The sequence below is a fragment of the Ovis aries genome, chromosome 10, assembly GCF_016772045.2.
Source record: "Ovis aries strain OAR_USU_Benz2616 breed Rambouillet chromosome 10, ARS-UI_Ramb_v3.0, whole genome shotgun sequence".
NCBI lineage: Eukaryota > Metazoa > Chordata > Mammalia > Artiodactyla > Bovidae > Ovis > Ovis aries.
Genome location: NC_056063.1, coordinates 11,927,479 through 11,946,247, shown reverse-complemented (window position 1 = coordinate 11,946,247; position 18,769 = coordinate 11,927,479). Strand labels below are relative to the sequence as shown.

General features: G+C 43.0%; 1 protein-coding gene across 6 annotated transcripts in view; it reads right to left on the bottom strand.

Annotated features, from left to right (window-relative positions):
- Window positions 1-14,523: 14,523 nt before the first annotated feature.
- The window catches only part of NAA16 (N-alpha-acetyltransferase 16, NatA auxiliary subunit), a 64,097-nt gene continuing 59,851 nt past the window's right edge, over window positions 14,524-18,769 (bottom strand). For 5 of the 6 annotated variants that reach the window (XM_015098043.3, XM_027973514.2, XM_027973515.2 and 2 more), the window contains 2 exons: window positions 17,510-17,607; window positions 14,524-16,720 (listed from right to left, as the gene is read on the bottom strand). In XM_015098043.3, coding sequence (XP_014953529.3) covers window positions 16,523-16,720; window positions 17,510-17,607 — 296 coding nt within the window. In that variant the 3' untranslated portion in view covers window positions 14,524-16,522. Of the gene's footprint in view, window positions 16,721-17,509; window positions 17,608-18,383; window positions 18,463-18,769 lie in introns of those variants that run through there. The other variant, XM_042254638.2, reaches the window with a different exon arrangement.

Here is an 18,769-nt window from a genome sequence, read left to right as displayed (position 1 = left end):
TATATGAGTCTGTTTCTGTTTTGTAAATAAATTCATTTGTATCATTCTTTTATACCCCACATTTAAGCAATACTGGGCATCCCCCAGGGTTCAGCAGTAAAGAATCTGTCAGCAATGCAGGAGCTGAAGGAGACGCAGATTCAATCCCTGGGTCAGGAAGATTCCCTGGAGGAGGGCATGGCAACCCACCCCAGTATTTTTGCTTGGAGAATTCCATGGACAGTGGAGCCTGGCGGGCTACAGTCCATGGGGTCTCAAAGAGTGGGACACAACTGAAGCAATTAAGCACACACTCACACATAAGCAGTATCATATAATATGTCTTTCAGCACTGCAATGATTGTTGTAGGGCATGAATCCTTCTGAACCATGGTTTTCTCCAGATACAAGCCCAGAAGTGGGACTGCTGGGTCATGTGGTAGCTCTATTTTTAGTTTTCTAAGGAACCTCCATACTCTTCTCCACTCTACTCTTCCTACTTCACTTACTATGATAATCTCCAGGTCCATCCATGTTGCTGCAAATGGCATTATTTCACACTTTTTCATGCCTGAGTAATATTCCATTGTATATATGTACCATATCTTCTTTAAAAATTTTTTTAATTTAATTGGGGGATAATTTCATTACAATGTTGTGTTGGTTTCTGCCATACAACAATGTGAATCAGTCATAAGTATACAAATATCTCCTCCTTCTTGAACTTCCCTCCCACCCCTCCCAACACGCGCCTCTAGATTATCACAGAGCACTAGCTTGAGCTCCCTGTTATACAACAGCTTCCCACTAGCATCCCTTTTTCAGGCTGAGTAATATTCCACTGTATATATGTCCCACAACTTTATCCATTCATCTGCCAATGGACATTTCAGTTGGATCCATGCCTTGGTTACTGTAAACAGCACTGCAATGATCGTTGTGGGGCATGAATGCTTCTGAACCATGGTTTTCTCCAGATGCAAGCCCAGAAGTGGGACTGCTGGGTCATGTGGTAGCTCTATTTTTAGTTTTCTAAGGAACCTCCATACTGTTCTCCACAATGGCTGCACCAGTTCACATTCCCACCAACAGTGCAGGAGAGTTCCCTTTTCTCTACACCTTGAAAGGTATTTAAGTAGCTGGCTCATATGACTGTGGAAGCTTGACAAGTCAAAAATCTCATGGAGTAGGCTACAGGCTGGAGACCTATGGAGGAATTGCCATTCAAGTCCAAAGGCAGTCTATTGGCAGAATTGCTCTTGTTCATCTTTTATTGTCTTTGGACATTCAGCTGACTGAGTGAGGGCCACCTTCATTATGGAGCATCATTTGCTTTACTCAGAGTCTATAAATTTAGTGTTAATCTCATCCAAAAAATACCTACACAGAAACATCCAGCGTAATCTCTGATCAAATATCTGGATGCCATGGCTCAGCCATGTAACTGTACCAAATCAACCATCACAACTACCTTGTTATTTAGGCATGCAACAGGTGGTCAAAATTTGTGATTTCATTTTTCAGTTATTACAATGTTATAATTACAATATTATAAAGATTCATGTACAAATTTTTGTGTGGACCCATGGTTTCATTTATCTAGGACTGAAACTACTGAACTAAATGGCAATTCCATGTTTGAAATTTTGAGGAACTGTCAAAATGTTTTCCTAAGCAGCTGCACCATTTTACAGTCTCACCAGCAATGTATGTTGCTTATGTTGCTTATGCTTTTGGCTTCATACGTTAAACAAAAATCACCTAATCTAAGGTCTCTAAATTTACTTTTGCATTTTCTTCTGAATTTCATAATTTCACATAATCATATAAATGTGTATAATTTTGAATTAATTTTTATGTGTGCTGTGAGGAAGGGATACAACTTCATTCTTTTGCATGTCTACCTAGCTGAGCCAGCACTTGAACTTTTGCTTTTATTACCTAATATTTTCTGAAATCATTTTTTCATGTGAACACATTATTTTAAAGAAAACATCATAGCATACTGTGAATGTAAAGCAAGTATGATTTGCCATGAAAACAGGGGAACATGTAAATACTAAGAAAACAAAACAATGCTATAAAATGTTAGAGATACAGATGACTGCTGAAGGCTTCCTTTCTTTGTTAAAAAGGGGAAATCTGTGAGTATTAGGGCATTGTTAAGGATATATCAGCACCAAATGGAGATGTTTCAAGTTAGAAGAATAAAAAAGAAACATTTGTCTCACTGAGTGACTTGAGGTGCATTAGGGCCTCCTTGAGAATGAATAGATGAATAGGGAATTCTCTAAGCACCTTTTTAAAAAAATATAAATTTATTTATTTTAATTGGAGGTTAATTAAGTGAGGGTTGGCCCTGCAGGAAACATTTTTCTGTATCCCTAGCCTCAAGAGTCGGAGAAGGCGATGGCACCCTACTCCAGTAGGGTGGAGTCTTGCCTTTTCCAGTCTTGCCTGGAAAATCCCGTGGACGGAGGAGCCTGGTGGGCTGCAGTCCATAGGGTCCCGAAGTCGGACACGACTGAGCGACTGCCCTTTCACTTTTCACTTTCATGCATTGGAGAAGGAAATGGCAACCCACTCCAGTGTTCTTGTCTGGAGAATCCCAGGGACGGGGAAGCCTGGTGGGCTGCCATCTATGGGGTCGCACAGAGTCGGACACGACTGAAGCGACTTAGCAGCTGCCTCAAGAATAATGGAAGAACCTGCGCTGAGGGGGGCGTCCACAAGGAATTTGAGCCCAGGCGCATCACTTATCGCCTGAATCTGGGCAAGTTAGCCTTGCGGAACCTTGTTTGCTCAGCTGTGGCTAATTTCTTTCTAAAGGGTGGTCTGAGGATTTACTACTGGGTTATGCGGAAGGCAGTCCTACAAAGGGTCGGCGTAAAGAAACATGAGTGCCCTCTCACCACTTCAAGAAAAACAATCTAGTACCCACGTAGGGTTTTCCAAAATGTGGGATGCTAGCACCCTAAGAATCTCCCCGCAGAGGAGCCTGTAGCTCAGTGGCTCCACGGCATGCCGTGGGGCTCTACGGCTTCTATCACTTCTGTTTTGACGGACTGGCCTTGGCGAATTTTCCATTCCTCAAGACACAGCCTCTGACAACCATTCCCAAGGTCCTCTCAAGGCTGGGGGAATTTGGTGTCATGACTCTAAGGGGAAAACGGCTAAAAACATGGAGAATCCAAACACACTGCCGAAAGTTCAACCTTCCTAAAGGCAGTAGCAGCATCCACGGTCTCTCCCACTCACTTCCTCTTCCCAACCTTCGGTGACGAATCTTGAGAAGCAGAAACAAGGTACCCAGGCTCCCCCTGGGCTGCAGAAAGGAGGGGTTGGAAATCCCAGCTGAGAATAATCAGCTTCTGAAAAACCACAGGCTCATTCGTGCTGGGAGGAGTTACTGAGCCCTTCCCCCGGGACTGCGCGGTACTGGGACGGTGGGGTACCGGTGTGAGACAGGGTACAGGAAGCCCTACCTAGGACCCCTCTGCCCTGATGGGGAGATGAACCACACAGGAGGGGTCCCAAGCTGTGACATCTAGGCCCGGTTCAGGGGCGGATGGAGCCTTGCTGGGGTAGGAGAGAAAAACACATGGTCCAGAAGAGTGGGTGGAGAGGCTGGAGAGCTGAGGTGCACGGTGGGGTCGGGGGTGGCCGTGAGGGAGAAAAGCAGAATGGAAGCCGGATGTTAGAAACCCCGCGATCTTTCTTTAAGGCAGTCAGCTCCTTCCGCCCTGCGTTAGGCCCTGGGTTTCCGGTTCCGGTTAGCACGGGGAATCCCGATAGCAGACTTGAGCCTACATGCTCTCCTGGGTGGGGTTGTTCTTTAAGAAAGCTACCCAGCGCACATGTATGGGATCTAGAGAGATGGCACCGGTGAGCCTAGATGCGGTGCAGCCGTGGAGACGCAGGCGTGGCGAGCGGACTCGTGGACACAGTGGGGCAGGGAGAGGATGGGACGGATTTGGACGGTAGCTCTGGAACATGTGCGATGCCACGTGCGAAACAGACGGCCGGAGGGATCTGCTGTGTGACGCAGGGACCTCAGATCGGGACTCTGTGACCGCGTGGGGGTGGAGGTAGGCTCAGGAGGGAGGGACACACGTATGCCTGTGGCTGATTCCTGTCGATGTGTGGCAGAAGCCAACACAATGCTGTAGAGCAATTTTCCTCCAATTAAAAACAAATGAAATTTTTTTTTTAAAGAAAGCTATCGACAGACCAGAGAAGGTGTTGATGGAGGTGCAAGAAGTAGATGAAATGCTCACCAGAGCGATTTAAAACTGGCCAGATAAATGTGGGGCTTGAAAACACTCAGAAGAAACTCCTCCCGGCAGATCTGTCTGTAGCCTTGTCTAGAAAGTGCACACTCCTAACCATCCTACTGTGCCGTTTACATCCACGAAGTTACCCTTACAAGACTGCCTGTGACAAATCCCCTTGGAAGCGGGTGGCCTTTGACAGGTTAATGTCCTCTCCCCTGTGGTGCCTAAGCTTTTCTCTTTTTAATTACAGTTGATTTACAGCGCTGTGTTAGTTTCAGGTGTACAGCCAAGTGATTTAGTCGCGTCCGACTCTTTATGACCCCATGGACTGTAGCCCACCAGGCTCCTCTGTCCATGGCGATTCTCCAGGCAAGAATACTGGAGTGGGTTGCCATTCTCTTCTCCAGGAGATCTTCCCGACCTGGGGATCGAACCTGTATCTCCATGTCTCCTACACTGGCGGGAGGGTTCTTTACCACTAGTAACACCTGGGAAGCCCATATATAGGTGTGTATTTTATATGTGTGTGTGTGTGTGTGTGTGTGTGTGTGTGTGTGTGTGTGTGTATAGTAGGGTGTATGTCTTAATTCCAAACTCCTAATTTATCCCTCTGCCCTTTTCCCTTTGGTAACCATAAGATTGCTTTCTATGTCCATGTGTCTCTTTTGTAAATGAGTTCTTTCGTATCCCTTTTTTAGGTTCCGTAAGTCAGTCATACCATATGATATTGGTCTGACCTACTTCACTTAGTATGATAATCTCTGTGTCCATCTGTGTTGCTGCAAATGGGCTCATTTTATTCTCTCCTGGCTAGCATTAATCTCAAAACATTTCATGCAAGGTGGTAATGGTATGGTGGTTACAGAGGGGAGAAAAGCCAGCACAAAGACGGAAGGCTAGAATCACACTGTCCCAGCACGTGGTGAGGGGGAGATGGAGGGATCGATGGAATCAGACAGGTGGCCAGTGGGGCCAACCCGAGTGGACATGGACCCCACCTCCCAGCCCCTCGTCCACTGATTCTGCTCGACTGAACCTGGGCATTTGTTATCCTCTTCTCTCTACTTTTTTGTGTATTTGAAAATTTCCTTAATAAATAAGTTTTAAATTGTCTGATTGATCATGGAACCAGATGTACCAAATTGTATTTGAGATGTACTTAAAAGGTATTTGTTGCTCCTAAAGTATCTCAAGATTAAGTTATTTTGTTCAACTGAAGACCTTGATGGGATGGACACGTGAATAGATACATGAATAGACAGATGGAGGGATGGATGGTCAGATTGCTGCTAAAACAAAGGCTGGTTTTGGGGGCCCTGGCCACTCAACTCCAGAGAGCACTCACCTGCCCAGTTCTAAAGTACCAACCCTTGCTGATTCCATCTCTGATTTTCCTTCTAAAGTCAGATCCCCGTGTCAAACATCAGACAGACAAGATGCTTTTCTTTCCACCTCCTTTTGGATTACTGACATCCCTGAAAGATGCAAAGCGCTGACCTCAAGATGAATGGCTCCGAAGCCTGTCACCAAACCCCCCAATGACCTATTTCCAAACAACAGGCCCTAGTTACATCCTAAATGTGGGTGTTTGCCACTATTAGCGTTTCCTGCTGTTCTTCTCCATCCTGACCCCTTTTCCTTTAGGAAATTAATGGAGGTCTCACATTCACTCGATCCACGGTTAACCCCCACTTGTTTAAACTCCGATTGTGTGCTACTAAAACTCAGCAACAACGGAACCTGCCATGCCTTTTTTGTGGTTCTCAGAGGATCTGCTGTTATATAATGCTTATGTGAGGAAAGTGGGTTTTCAAACTCTTTGGGGTACACATTCCAGTGGGGCACTGGAACGGGCTCATCCAGGCTCCAAAGACCTGGCTGTGGCTTCCCTCCCTAACTCCGTGTCCTGTAACGCTAAACCGGCGGCTTGAAACCAGCTGGAGTACGTACACCACAAAACCAGCACATTCTCCAAATCAAGATTTCTCCCCTCTCACCCCACAGAGCCAGCTGTTAAACATTTACCAGGATACAACAGGCTTTTTGCATGTATTACCCCATTTTCTCTCTACACTACCCCTTAATGTAAATGATTTACTCGTGAGAAAAGCCAAGCAAAACCAGCAAATGACAGGACAAGACAGTAAAACTTGCAGCCCAGTGCTCATGGTTCCAAACCAGGTCCTGCTCCCCTGACACGCCCACAGCCCCCCAACCACCTCCTCCCCACCCTCCTAACTGTAATCGGCTCTCTTTTTTTGGCTGCACTGGGTCTTCATTGTGTCGTGAGGGCTTTTCTCTAGTTGCAAGGTGTGGGATCTAGAGCATGCAGGCTTCTCTAGCTGCAGGGGGCGCTTAGCTGCCCCGTGGCATGTGGGATCTTAGTTCCCCGACCAGGGATCAAACCCGCGATCCCTGTATTGGAAGTTCAGAGTCTTACACACTGGACTGCCCGGGAAGTACCTCTCCTCCTTTACTTCTCATCGTTCCCCTTCACTTTTTCCAACCAGATTTTAAGAATAAGAAATAACAAGATGGAAGATGAAGCGGAAATGGGGCAGGCTATGGCTTTTTTTAAATATAATTTTTTAAAGTAGATGACAAAGGTGGCATATAACCTAGAGAGCAGCACTTGTCATGGGGTCTGTTACTGATTAAGACCCTCACAAGCTAGCCTGGGGAGTTTCACAATACCTATTGAAAAGGGTGAATTTGGGCAGTGATAACAATTGAAAAACAGAGACATTACTTTGCCGACAAAAGCCCATCTAGTCAAAGTGATGATTTTTCCAGTAGTCATGTATGGATGTGAGAGCTGGACCATAAAGAAAGCTGAGCGCCAGAGAATTGACGCTTTTGAACTGTGGTGTTGGACAAGACTCTTGAGAGTCCCTTGGACTGCAAGGAGATCCAACCAGTCCATGCTAAAGGAGATCAGTCCTGGGTGTTCATTGGAATGACTGCTGTTGAAGCTGAAACTCCAATACTTTGGCCACCTGATGTGAAGAGCTGACTCATTTGAAAAGACCCTGATGCTGGAAAGATTGAAGGCAGGAGGAGAAGGGGACGACAAAGGATGAGATGGTTGGATGGCATCACCCACTCGATGGACACGAGTTTGAGTAAACTCCAGGAGTTGGTGATAGACAGGGAAGCCTGGTGTGCTGCAGTCCAGGGATGTTGCAAAGAGTCAAACATAACTGAGCAACTGAACTGAACTGAATAATTATTCTAAAGACCAGCAGGATATTAGAAATGTAAAAAAGAATTATTAGCAATAGATTATTTACATTCTAAATAGAGACTGTAGATAAGAGACCAGAAACTCAGAGGCTTAGGATTTATAATCTCTCTCCACACATGTATGCATGCATGCTAAGTCACTTCAGTCGTGTCCGACTCTGTGCGACCCCATAGACGGCAGCCTGCCAGGCTTCTCTGTCCCTGGGATTCTCCAGGCAAGAATACTGCAGTGGGTTGCCATTTCCTTCTCCATCTCTCTCCATAGATCTCTGAATTTTCTTTCCTTTTTCATTATCTGACCATCCAGGTGCCATGAAAAATAGGAAGATGGCCTATTGGAAACCCCAACTTGGATTCTCCGGGCTGGCTCCCATTTTATATAATTACATATTGTATCAAAACCTTAAATTTGTACTTCCTTATGAAATGTTACCTAAAGTCACTGAATTTTCATCTTTTCATAACCCTTTTCATATAACCATTCACAGTTTTTAATATGATTTATGAGGTAGGTTTAGCCTGGCTCTTTGGTTCAGGAAACAGAGCCTCTGTATGGGGACGGTCCTGACCCAGGGCCCTTGTGGACGGCTGGAGGAACTGGCTGTAGTTTGTGACTCAAGCTGGGTGAGCTTAGAAGGAGCAACTGCTTTTGGGGGCTCAGAAGGCTCCAACCAACTACCTTGCAGAGAAACAAAAAAGAGATTCAAGCATTTACTAAAGAGGACAGCTTCCATCTACAGGTGGCTGCAAGGCTACAATGAGACGACATTTGCACTGTGTCACCCGTGAGGCACTGTGGGGGAGTGGATTGCCCCAAGTCATCCAGCTTGACTGAATGGGGCATCTCCAGCCAGCTTGAAAGGCGATGCCCATCTTCCTCCAAAACCTGTGTCCTTTCCTCGATGCCCTGGTCTCAGGTCACTGGGAATAGACTCGTGAAGAACCAGGAAGATGCTCCTAAAGAAAGCAATGGGTGGTCTCCTGTGATCCTCCCTCCAGCTCGGCCACCCCACACTCTGCAAGCTCTTCAGTTTCTGTCTTAAACCGGCTCCCAGGACACAGCATGTCAACATCAGAATCAGATCCGAAAAGGGAGCGTACATAAAACGTCTAGGGCCAAGCCCTCACTCTGATCAACTGCATCAGAATATGTGGAGGGCGTGTCCTAACTGCAGTATTTTTTAAACTTTTCTTAAGTAATTTTAACATGCAGCCAGGATGGGGAATCATGGTCTCCAATCCACACACAGTAGCCTCTTTCTGGGCCACACAGATTCTTACATTTCCCAGCTCTGTCCCAGGCCATTCAGATCTGAATCACCGAGTGCTGTCTTTTAAACCATATTACTCTACAGTCTACTGTGGGGTATTTTCACCTTGTTACTATGTTTTCATTAGTTAATTTATGGGATACATTTTGATCATTATAATTTGTTATGTTGTTGAGTTGCTAAGCCATAGCTCTTTGCGACCCCATGGACTGCAGCACACCAAGCTCCCCAGTTGTTCACCATCTCCTGGAGTTTGGCAAATTCATGTCTGTTGAGTCAGTGATGTTAACCATCTCATCCTCTGTTGCCGCCTTCTTCTCTTGCCCTCAGCCTTTCCCAGTATCAGGGTCTTTCCTGATGAGTCGGCTCTTTGCAGCAGGGGGCCAAAGTATTGGAACTTCAGCTTCAGCATCAGTGCTTCCAATGAATAATTCAGTGTTGATTTCCTTTAAGATTGACTGGTTTGATCTTGTTGTCCATGGGACTCTCAAGAATCTTTCCCAGGACTACAGTTCAAAAATATCAGTTCTTCAGTGCTCAGCCTTCATTATGGTCCAACTCTCACATCTGTACATGACTACTGGAAAAAAAAAACTGCTTTGGCTATACAGAGTTTTGTCAGCAAAAGTGATGTCTCTGCTTTTTAATATACTGTGTAGGTTTGTCATCACGTTTCTTCCAAGGAGCATCTTTTAATTTCATGGTTGCAGTCACCATCTGCAGTGATTTTCAAGCCCAAGAAAAGAAAATCTGCCACTGTTTCCACTTTTTCTCCTTCTATTTGCCATGAAGTGATGGGGCTGGACGCCATGATCTTAGTTTTCTGAATGTTGAGTTTTAAGCCAGCTTTTTCACTCTCCTCTTTCACTGATAATTAAAGAGGAGGAAAAAAAAAAAAAGAATCTCTACGAGGGGCCTAGCGTTGGTTTCTTAGGCTCCCCACCTGATGGCCAGGGGCACCTGGTGCTGTTTCCTGCGGGCTGATGGAGCACACAGGCGCCAGAGGTCTCCGGAGAAGCGCTGGCCAGAGCTCCTATTGTTTAAAAGGAAATTCCTCGAGGCCCACCGGAAAGCCTCCTACACCGGAGAATCCATCAGAAGCCCACATCCTCGTCGTTGTCCCCAGCAAGGCAGTTATGAGAGACAAAGATAGTAACAATGACTGAGAACACGCATAGGGCAGTGTGTGTGGGCCGTTCCGAGTGCTTTGCGCATAACTCATTAATTCTCACTGCAGCTAAGTCTGAGAGTCGGAGGGGTACATAAGTGACAGCAACAAAGAGGGGTCCAGGGTACTACAGCCCATTGACATTCATCTCAAAGAAACATGGGTTTTTATACAACAGTGGAATAGTGGGCTGAAAGCAGTAATTGGGAATATGGATACATATTTTTTGTGAGAAAATAAACAGCCTCCACTTGAAAGACCCGCATAATGGGTGGAGATCTCAGTTAAGGTCAAGAGAAGAGGAAATGCTGAGGGCAGACACGGAAGATGTGTAGAACTCTGATAACCATATCTCTTGATGTAACTGTCCTAACTATGATAACCGTAACTACAATAAATCTCGTGAGTCCCTTGGACTCTACAAGAGATCGAACAAGTCAATCCTAAAAGAAACCAACCCCGAATGTTCATTGGAAGGACTGACGCAGAAGCTGAAGCTCCGATACATTTGGCCACCTGCAGAGCTGACTCACTGGAAAAGACTGATGCTGAGAAAGTCTGAGGCAGGAGAAGGGGCTGACAGAGGATGAGATGGTTGGATGGCATCACCGACTCAATGAACACGGGTTTGAGCAAACTCTGGGAGATAGTGCAGGACAGGGAAGCCTGGTGTGCTGCAGTCCCAGGGGTGGCAAAAAGTCAGACACCACTTAGCGACTGAACAACAAAGGTTAGCCAAGGAGTGGGATATTCCCAGAGGGTAAGTTGTGCAGAATAAAAGAGGCACAGAGGGAAGCCTAAGGAAAACACAATGAGGATGAGTCTGGTTCAGAACAAGCCAGAGGGGTTATGCCTTAAGTGGTCACTATGAAATGGGCCACAGCTCTATCAAGAGGATTAGTCCCTGACAGATCCTTGGTGGATTAGGATAGGGTGAGGATAGGTGAGCTGGCTTTCAGAATTCAGCAATGGTCCAGACAGTCCTTTTAAAGGCAGTCTTAGCTTCTGATAATTAGAAAATCTCTAACCAGTCCGAAATCAGCTGTGGGAACTGATGATATGGCTGCAGATTCAGAGGCTCCGAAGAGCCGACGCTAATACATAACCCAACTCAGGTGATACAGACACTTTAGCAACTTGAAGATACAGAAAGTTCACTTAATCACAATTTGTACGGTGTCGGTGTGTGTGCTCCGTCATGTTCAACTCTTCGTGACCCCATGGACTGTAGCCCGCCAGGCTCCTCTGTCCATGGGGTTTTTCAGGCAAGAACGCTGGAGTGTGTTGCCATTTCCTCCTCCAGAGATCTTCCTGACCCAGGGACTGAAACTGTCTCCTGGATTGGCAGGCAGACTCTTTACCACTGAGCCACCTGGGAATTTTAGAAATAGCATCCACACGTTCAGAAGGAAGGGGGTAGAGCTAGTAGGTATGCTATTAGTAATTAAAATCATTTTAACAAATTGTTAACAAAAGCTATTAATGAGACCATCCAGTCTATTTCATAGCTAAAAACTTACCAGACCTCATTATGTTGTAGCCATGCGTTCCGGGAAACAAACTCACTCAGAAGGACAATGCAGATGGTGAAGTGCAGTTTATTACACTGGCAGGCCCAAGGCAGAGTCTCCTCTTAGCCAAGGAACCCGACCAGTTTTTGTGAAAACCTTATATACCCTAAGTGTAAGTGCCCAAACCCACCTCCCCAAATTCCCTGAAACTAGCCAGAACAAAGGAAGAGAAAGATACGATCAATGTTAACCCGTGATTCATATGCCTTAAGCCTAGGTAGTTAACAGTGGACAATTATCAATAGGCCTGTGGTCACACCCCAATAAGCATAATAGAATTTATGATTCTATTTGGTTACACAGATAATTAGCATATTCTTTTAGGCAGTGGAGAGTCTAGGTATGAGCCCTGGGGCTCTTCCATCCGGGGGCCCTGGTTTTCCAGTTGGTATGTCATTGCCACAGATCCTGGGCATAGAGCTCACAGTTCACAGTCCAGCCCAGGATGGAGTCCTGCTTTCAAGACGGAGCCTGTTCTGTTTCCTCCTTCAATTAACTCTTCTCAGAGGAGTCACCAGGCACTGAAATCCACTGTAATTCTTAAGTTTTGCAGCTACTTAAATCTATAATGTCCAAACATTTTTATTCCACAACATATTAAAAAAACTTCAGTCACCTACTAACAATTCTCACCTCAAGGCCTTGAGCCTGTTAAGTCCTCATGGAAAGTTCTTCTCACCAATATCTGATCAGCAAAGCTGTCCAAATGTCATCCCACTAGAAATGCTTTCTTGGCCCACCCTGCGTAAAAACAGTAAACCTTTCCCAATCACATGCTTAGTGAAGAATATATATACACTATCTCAGACTAATTACTTGTCTGTCTTCAGTTAACTGCTATTTATCTGCTTATCTTTCAATTTTTGAGAGGGGGAAAAAGATGTATTAAAATCTGCAATTGTAATTTGGTATTTCTATTGCTCTCTTCAGCACTCTATTCTTGTTCAATATAAACTAAGGTATAAGTAAGTGCATGTAAGTCAACAGTAGACATAGCTTCTCATTATTTTTATTGAGATGACTGAGGTAACAGTTTCAAGTGTACAGCACAATTCACTGTATGTACATACTGCTATATAATCATCATAGTAAGTCCAGTTAATATCACTACAGTTAAAAAATTTTCTATTTACCATTTAGTGTTAAATTTGTATTTTTATCAATGTATATGTAATTCCTCTTTGCCACTGTATTATGCATTAAATTCTATTCAAACTATTACTCCATCTTTATTCTGGTTCATATTAGCTTGCTATATTTCTATCTCCATGCTTTTATTTCAATTTTCAAGTGTATGAACAATTTTAACACAATCTAAGAATCTGAGTTTAACCCATTTATTATCAGTGGTCCATCAGAATTTTTCATCCACTGTAATCTCTGTTCCTCTTTTTCTGCTTTCCACCAGATAAATTTTCCTTTTATATTTGTAGTTTTTAATAATCATATTCATGTTTGCGCATAGTGAAAAATCCATCAATTTCTTTATCTTTTCAATGTCTGTTAACGTCCTCTTAAGGCACTTCAGCTTGTAAGTCTATACCTCCAACTCTAGCCTTGATGGTAATGCCTAGAATTTTGTTACGTTAAAAATAGCTTGATAACAGTCAACTCTGCAAAATTACTTGATCACTCTTCTCGTTTTATCTCTAGGAGCATCTTCCTGATTTTGTTACGTCTTAATATTGTTCCAAAAGTATTTTCTACCAGGACCTTTCTAAGGCAAATCTGAGGTTTATATGACTAAGGATATTTTAAAATGCTGTCATATTCTAATGCTAATTTGCTTGGATATACAATTTTAAGCTCAAAGTAACTTTTCTTCAATCCTTAAAAAGCCTTTCATCTTCTTACCTTCAATAATGCTTTTCAGAAACCTGATTTTTCTTCACAGTAATCACTACCTGACATTATAATGATTTGTTTGCTCTCCCCCTACTAAGATATAAACTCCATGAAAAGAAGGACACTTTAGTTCACTACTGTGTTTGTCATACCTGGAACGATGTCTGACACACAAAAGATGCGCAACAAAACACAGACTGGATTATATATAGCTTTTTACCCTGTAGGCTTTGCCTGCTAAATCCATTCCTCAAGAAAGAAACCAGGAATTTCCTAACAGTCCAGTGTTTAGGATACTCTGTGCTGCCGCTGCAGGGGGCACAGGTTCCACCCCTGCTCAGGGAAATAAAACCCACAAGCCATGTGGCAGGGCCAGAAAAGGAAGAAACCACAAGAAACCTAAAGGCAAATTCTGAAGTCATGACACAATCACACGAATCTTTGCCTTTTCCTATTTGTTCCGATAAACCTGGCAAGTTCAAAGACTTCTCCTGCTGAGACTAGAGATCTCACTAAGTACTTAGCTCTCAGATGCATCTCCTTTAGCTTTCCAAAACTAAAAGGTCCTCTGCCAAACTTGGGATAGGGTGGAGGGACGTGACTGAGGGACACGATACAAAACCCTTAGTAAAAAGGATCCCTACCCACATTAGAGGTTTACAATGCTCACACTCAAAGTGGGATGGGAGGAAATAGATACAAGCTCTATACACAGAGGAACATACCACTGGGCCTCACTAACCCCAGTGGCACTCTTTTCCTGCCTCTACACCTCCACTGTGCCCACCCTATGTAACTCAGAAACTCCAACGGTCCCAATGGAATCCTTTTTAAAGACTGCTATTGAAAGCACAATTTCCACATAAATTATGATTAACTGGCACCTTTTAAAGAAATGGCATTTACTGATAGTAACATGAAAAATTACATGTTTCCCAGGGTATTTAGTGACAAAGAGAGCCTACTTCTAATATTGTTAAAACACTAAAAAGAAACCAAACTGTTGTGGCACTAATATTGGTAGGTGGTTATTTTTTTTAAAAACAAACTTGTAAAACTGTGATAATTTTGAATTCTCTCAAAGAAAGACTTTGCAAAAATATTTTGATAGTGCAAAGCTATAAAAAAACACAAGCAATTTTGATAGTGTGAAGCAATAACACAAACACAAGTAAGTACAAAATAATTTATTACAGTATTATACAGGTTGGCATTATTTTACAGTGAATTCTTTTCTCTCAACAATTATGAATCTAAATGTAAACAGCATGAAGGAAAACAATTCTAATTAGAACAGTTTCTCTAAATAAAATCTCTTTTGAATTTATATCTTAAAAGGAAGTATTAATGTTACAGACATATTTATATGGTTCTGAAAAAACCGTTCAATGATGCCATTACTGTTTTCTGTACGAGACAGAACAAAAGATGCTGCTGTTGCTGCTGAGTCGCTTCAGTCACGTACGACCCTGTGCGACCCCATAGACGACAGCCCACCAGGCTCCCCCGTCCCTGGGATTCTCCAGGCAAGAACACTGGAGTGGGTTGCCATTTCCTTCTCCAAGAACAAAAGCTATCCCCCCCTAAACATTGCTCAACAACACTATGTTTTAATAGTCACACTGTTGCAGGGAGGAAGCCAATCCTGACTCCATGTAGGAAACGGTTTCTTTGACTTGCTTTTGTTTGATCACACTTAATGGCTTGGCTGGAGGACCCTGGCCCTGTGCTTGCCTATAAACTAAAGTGCCTTTGTTCAGAACCCTGTCCACCTGCAGATGGCAGAAGGGAGAAATTAACACATCCCCCGACTGAAGCTTGCCATTCTGAAAGATGTTTGCAAGACTAACAGTCTTTTTACTTTGCTTCCTCAGCTCCCCCCATCCCTGATCTATAAAAGAACCTGGCATCCAGACCCTGTAAGATGGTTATTTTGAGGCACCGGCCTGCCATCTTCTCGGTCGGCTGCTTTCCAGATAAAGTCTCTTTCTTGTCTCAACAGCTCGTCTCCGGGATTCACTGCCCTGTTGTGTGGCAAGCAGAGTGAGCTTGGACTCGGTAACAAAACTAGTTGATGGTCTAGATTCTCATTGTGCTGATATTAAAATGTATTTAATAGTCAATGTATAGCTATAACAGTAAGACTATCTCACTGAAATCTGTCTTCTGCCCCGTCGAGCCCTCCTGAAGCACACTACTCATATAAAGACTACTTAAATTCCCTGGGGACACACAAAGTGATTTAGTCAAAAAAGCATAGCTCTCGCCTGTGGGTCAAGACTGACCTAGACATGCAACAAAGACACTACTGAACTTCCATGGAAAGAGGCAAACGGATCCCCACACCCTGAAGCATCAGCATACAACTGCACCACCCTTATTCAGCAGGCAATAGCATTTTCATGGATATTAAGAAGAAAATGGTACATCAGAACAAAATTAAGGTGGACAAAGTATCACACTAAAGTTAAGCTTTAAATAAATATTTGCCAAAAGGAGTTCCATACCATTTCTGACATACAGTTAATACTTGAATATTGATGTGCTTTAAAAAACAAACAGACAATAACAAAACAAACCAAGAAGGGATCAAAACATAAAATTCTGAAATGAAACCTGAATCTAAAGAAAATAATACAGTGGAGCTGGATTCAACTTAGGTTAATTAAGAAATCATCGTTACAATATGAAGTGACAGCAACCATCACAATGTTGATAAGTGAAAAATTTAGGACAACTGTACAAGAACAAACAGGTAATTGTAACAGATTTTTATGTAAAGTGGCAGAGTCAGATAAAGAATAAAATAAGCTTACAGAATACTCCATTCAAAAAAATAATATCCATTACAGCTGACCCTTGCGCAAAGCAACAGTTAGGTGCCCTGACCCTCCGTGCAGTCAGAAATACACTAATAGCCTGCTGCCTGTGCACACACAGCTCCTCCCTACCTGGGTTCTGCATCAGATTCAACCAACCACAGATCACAGAGTAAGGTAGTATTTACTACGGAAAAAGTCAACACGTTAAGTGGATCCTTGCAATTCAAACCCATGTTGTTCAAGGGTCAATGGTATTTCATTTCCTATCTATATTAAAATACAAGCTGGAAGAGAAACCTTAACCTGAATTCAGCTTTGAGTCTAAGAGAAGTCAGCTTTCTAGAGGATTTCAAGTTTCATTTGCCAAGACATCACAGTTGGCTGTGGGGTTCAGAGCCGCGCCATGCCTGCCGACTTCGCTCAGAGCGGGCAGGAAAGCAGGAGTGAAGGGGAGCAGCTTGTGACAGGCCATCCTGTACTCCTCATACTGGGAGTGGCAGCTCCCAAAGCTGCCATCGAGCAGCGCCTCAGAAACCTTTATTAAAGTCTATGTAAACAAGGAAAAAGAGAAAATTATTTAAAAAATAGTCTGGTTAATAATCACCTTAATCAAAAGATGCAGTTTGTTAATTAAGCAACAGAAAATCAACAAGGCCTCACTCTAAGATAACTTCTTGCTGTCTATAACAAGTAATCACCACAGAAAGGAACATTAAAAAATCAGTTCTGTGAGGCCTTGAAAAAGCAACAGAATTCTAATACTTTAAAAAGGTGAATCTCTGAAACTATAATCATTTAAGTCGAGTCGCTCGGTTGTGTGTGACTTTCTGAGACCCCCACGGACTGTGTAGCCTACCAGGCTCCTCCGTTCATGGAATTTTCTAGGCGAGAGTACTGGAGTGGGTTGCCATTTCTTTCTCCAAGGGATCGTCCCGACCCGGGGATTGAACCCGGGTCTCCCACATTGCAAGCAGACACTTTACCCTCTGAGCCACCAGGGAAGCCCGTATCATTGAACGTGTCCTTTATCAACAGTAATAGTTCCCATTTACTGAGTGCTTACTACATGTCAAGCACCTCACAGTTCACTATTTCAGTTAACTAACTGTTATGCTAACTCTGAGATGGACCGTCTTTTCATCCTCAACTTATAAATGAGGAAAAGGACGTTAAAGAGGTAAATTACCTAACATGATACAGCTCAGAGTGAGCAGAGCTGAGATTCAAATCCAGCCGTAACTCTGAAGACCCACTCAGGAATTACGTTGCAAAGAGATGTTTTGTTAGCTCACTCGGTATCCACAATCTGTGGCAATCTGTTGGTGAAAAATCTTACCTTTACATTTTTATCTTTTATAGCTTCATCCAGTCTAGTGGCAATAGCAATGGCTTTCTCTTGCCTTGACTTGTCCAGAAAATACATCATTTTAGCACCTAAAATACCAAGACATTTCAAAACCAGTAAATGTGGACATCTTACATTTGATCTGAACTGACCAGTGACTTAAAATACAGCTCCAGGTACCCAGTCAGCAGTGGGCTGCACGGTGGCCTTTTTCCCCTAACTCCCTATTCCATGATATCCCACTGACAGCTTGGGGCCACAAGAAAATTATTAGTATTACGTTTAGACACACACACACAGGCCCCTACAAATTGGGGCTTTTTCTGTGACAAAGAGATGGCTGTGAAACATTTACCAGGAGACCAGGGTTAACAACCCCATCCCCCCGAAATGTAAACATGGGCTACCCCTGTGGCATCAGTCAATGTTCCAACTAAAATCATTTCTGAAACATGACACTCTACAATAAAACACCTAAGGAGCAAACTATTACCAGAGTGGGGTGATAGACGGACAACAGGAAAATCTTCGCACGCTCATGAAGAAAGTAATTTTTAAAGCTATTTTAAAGCAAAATCCAATTTATGTTCCCCCTATAAATTCATGGTCCATGTTCATTTTTTATTGGTCTTTTATTAATTTATATTATTATTAATCTATAAGATTAGTATGTATATTATTAGCTTTAATCAGTTACACATCTGTGAATATTTTCCCTTCTTGGCCTTTTGACTCTCTTTATGGCTTTTTTTTTAAAGTGAAATAAAAATTATCTTTTTCTGAAAACATAATGTTTAGAAAGGCATTACTACAACAAAGAAATATCTCCTTCCATTATCCTGTGTTGTTGATGAGAAATTCTTACCTGCCCTTACTACCAGGAAGTGCTGTAATTTTTCACAGGAATTAACTTTTTTCATAGATAACAGAACCAAGCAGTGTCCCTTTACAACAAGAAAGCTTAGGTTAAAATATTTAAATACGTGGCTTAAAGTAGGCGCATAGTTAATTAGATTATGTACTTCATTTATTTTGTCCCCAGTTCCGTTTCCAGTCTTTTTCTAGTTTGCATTTAATGCTCCCTTGTCATTTTATGAATTTGTATAGACTGCCTAAAATCCTTCCTGTAACAGGGCAGGATATAGTAAGTCCTCAAAACACAAAATATATAGAGTAATAAAAATACAAGAAAAAAATTAGTCTCACATAACCTCAACATTCAAAGTCAACCATTAAAGCTTTAATACACGC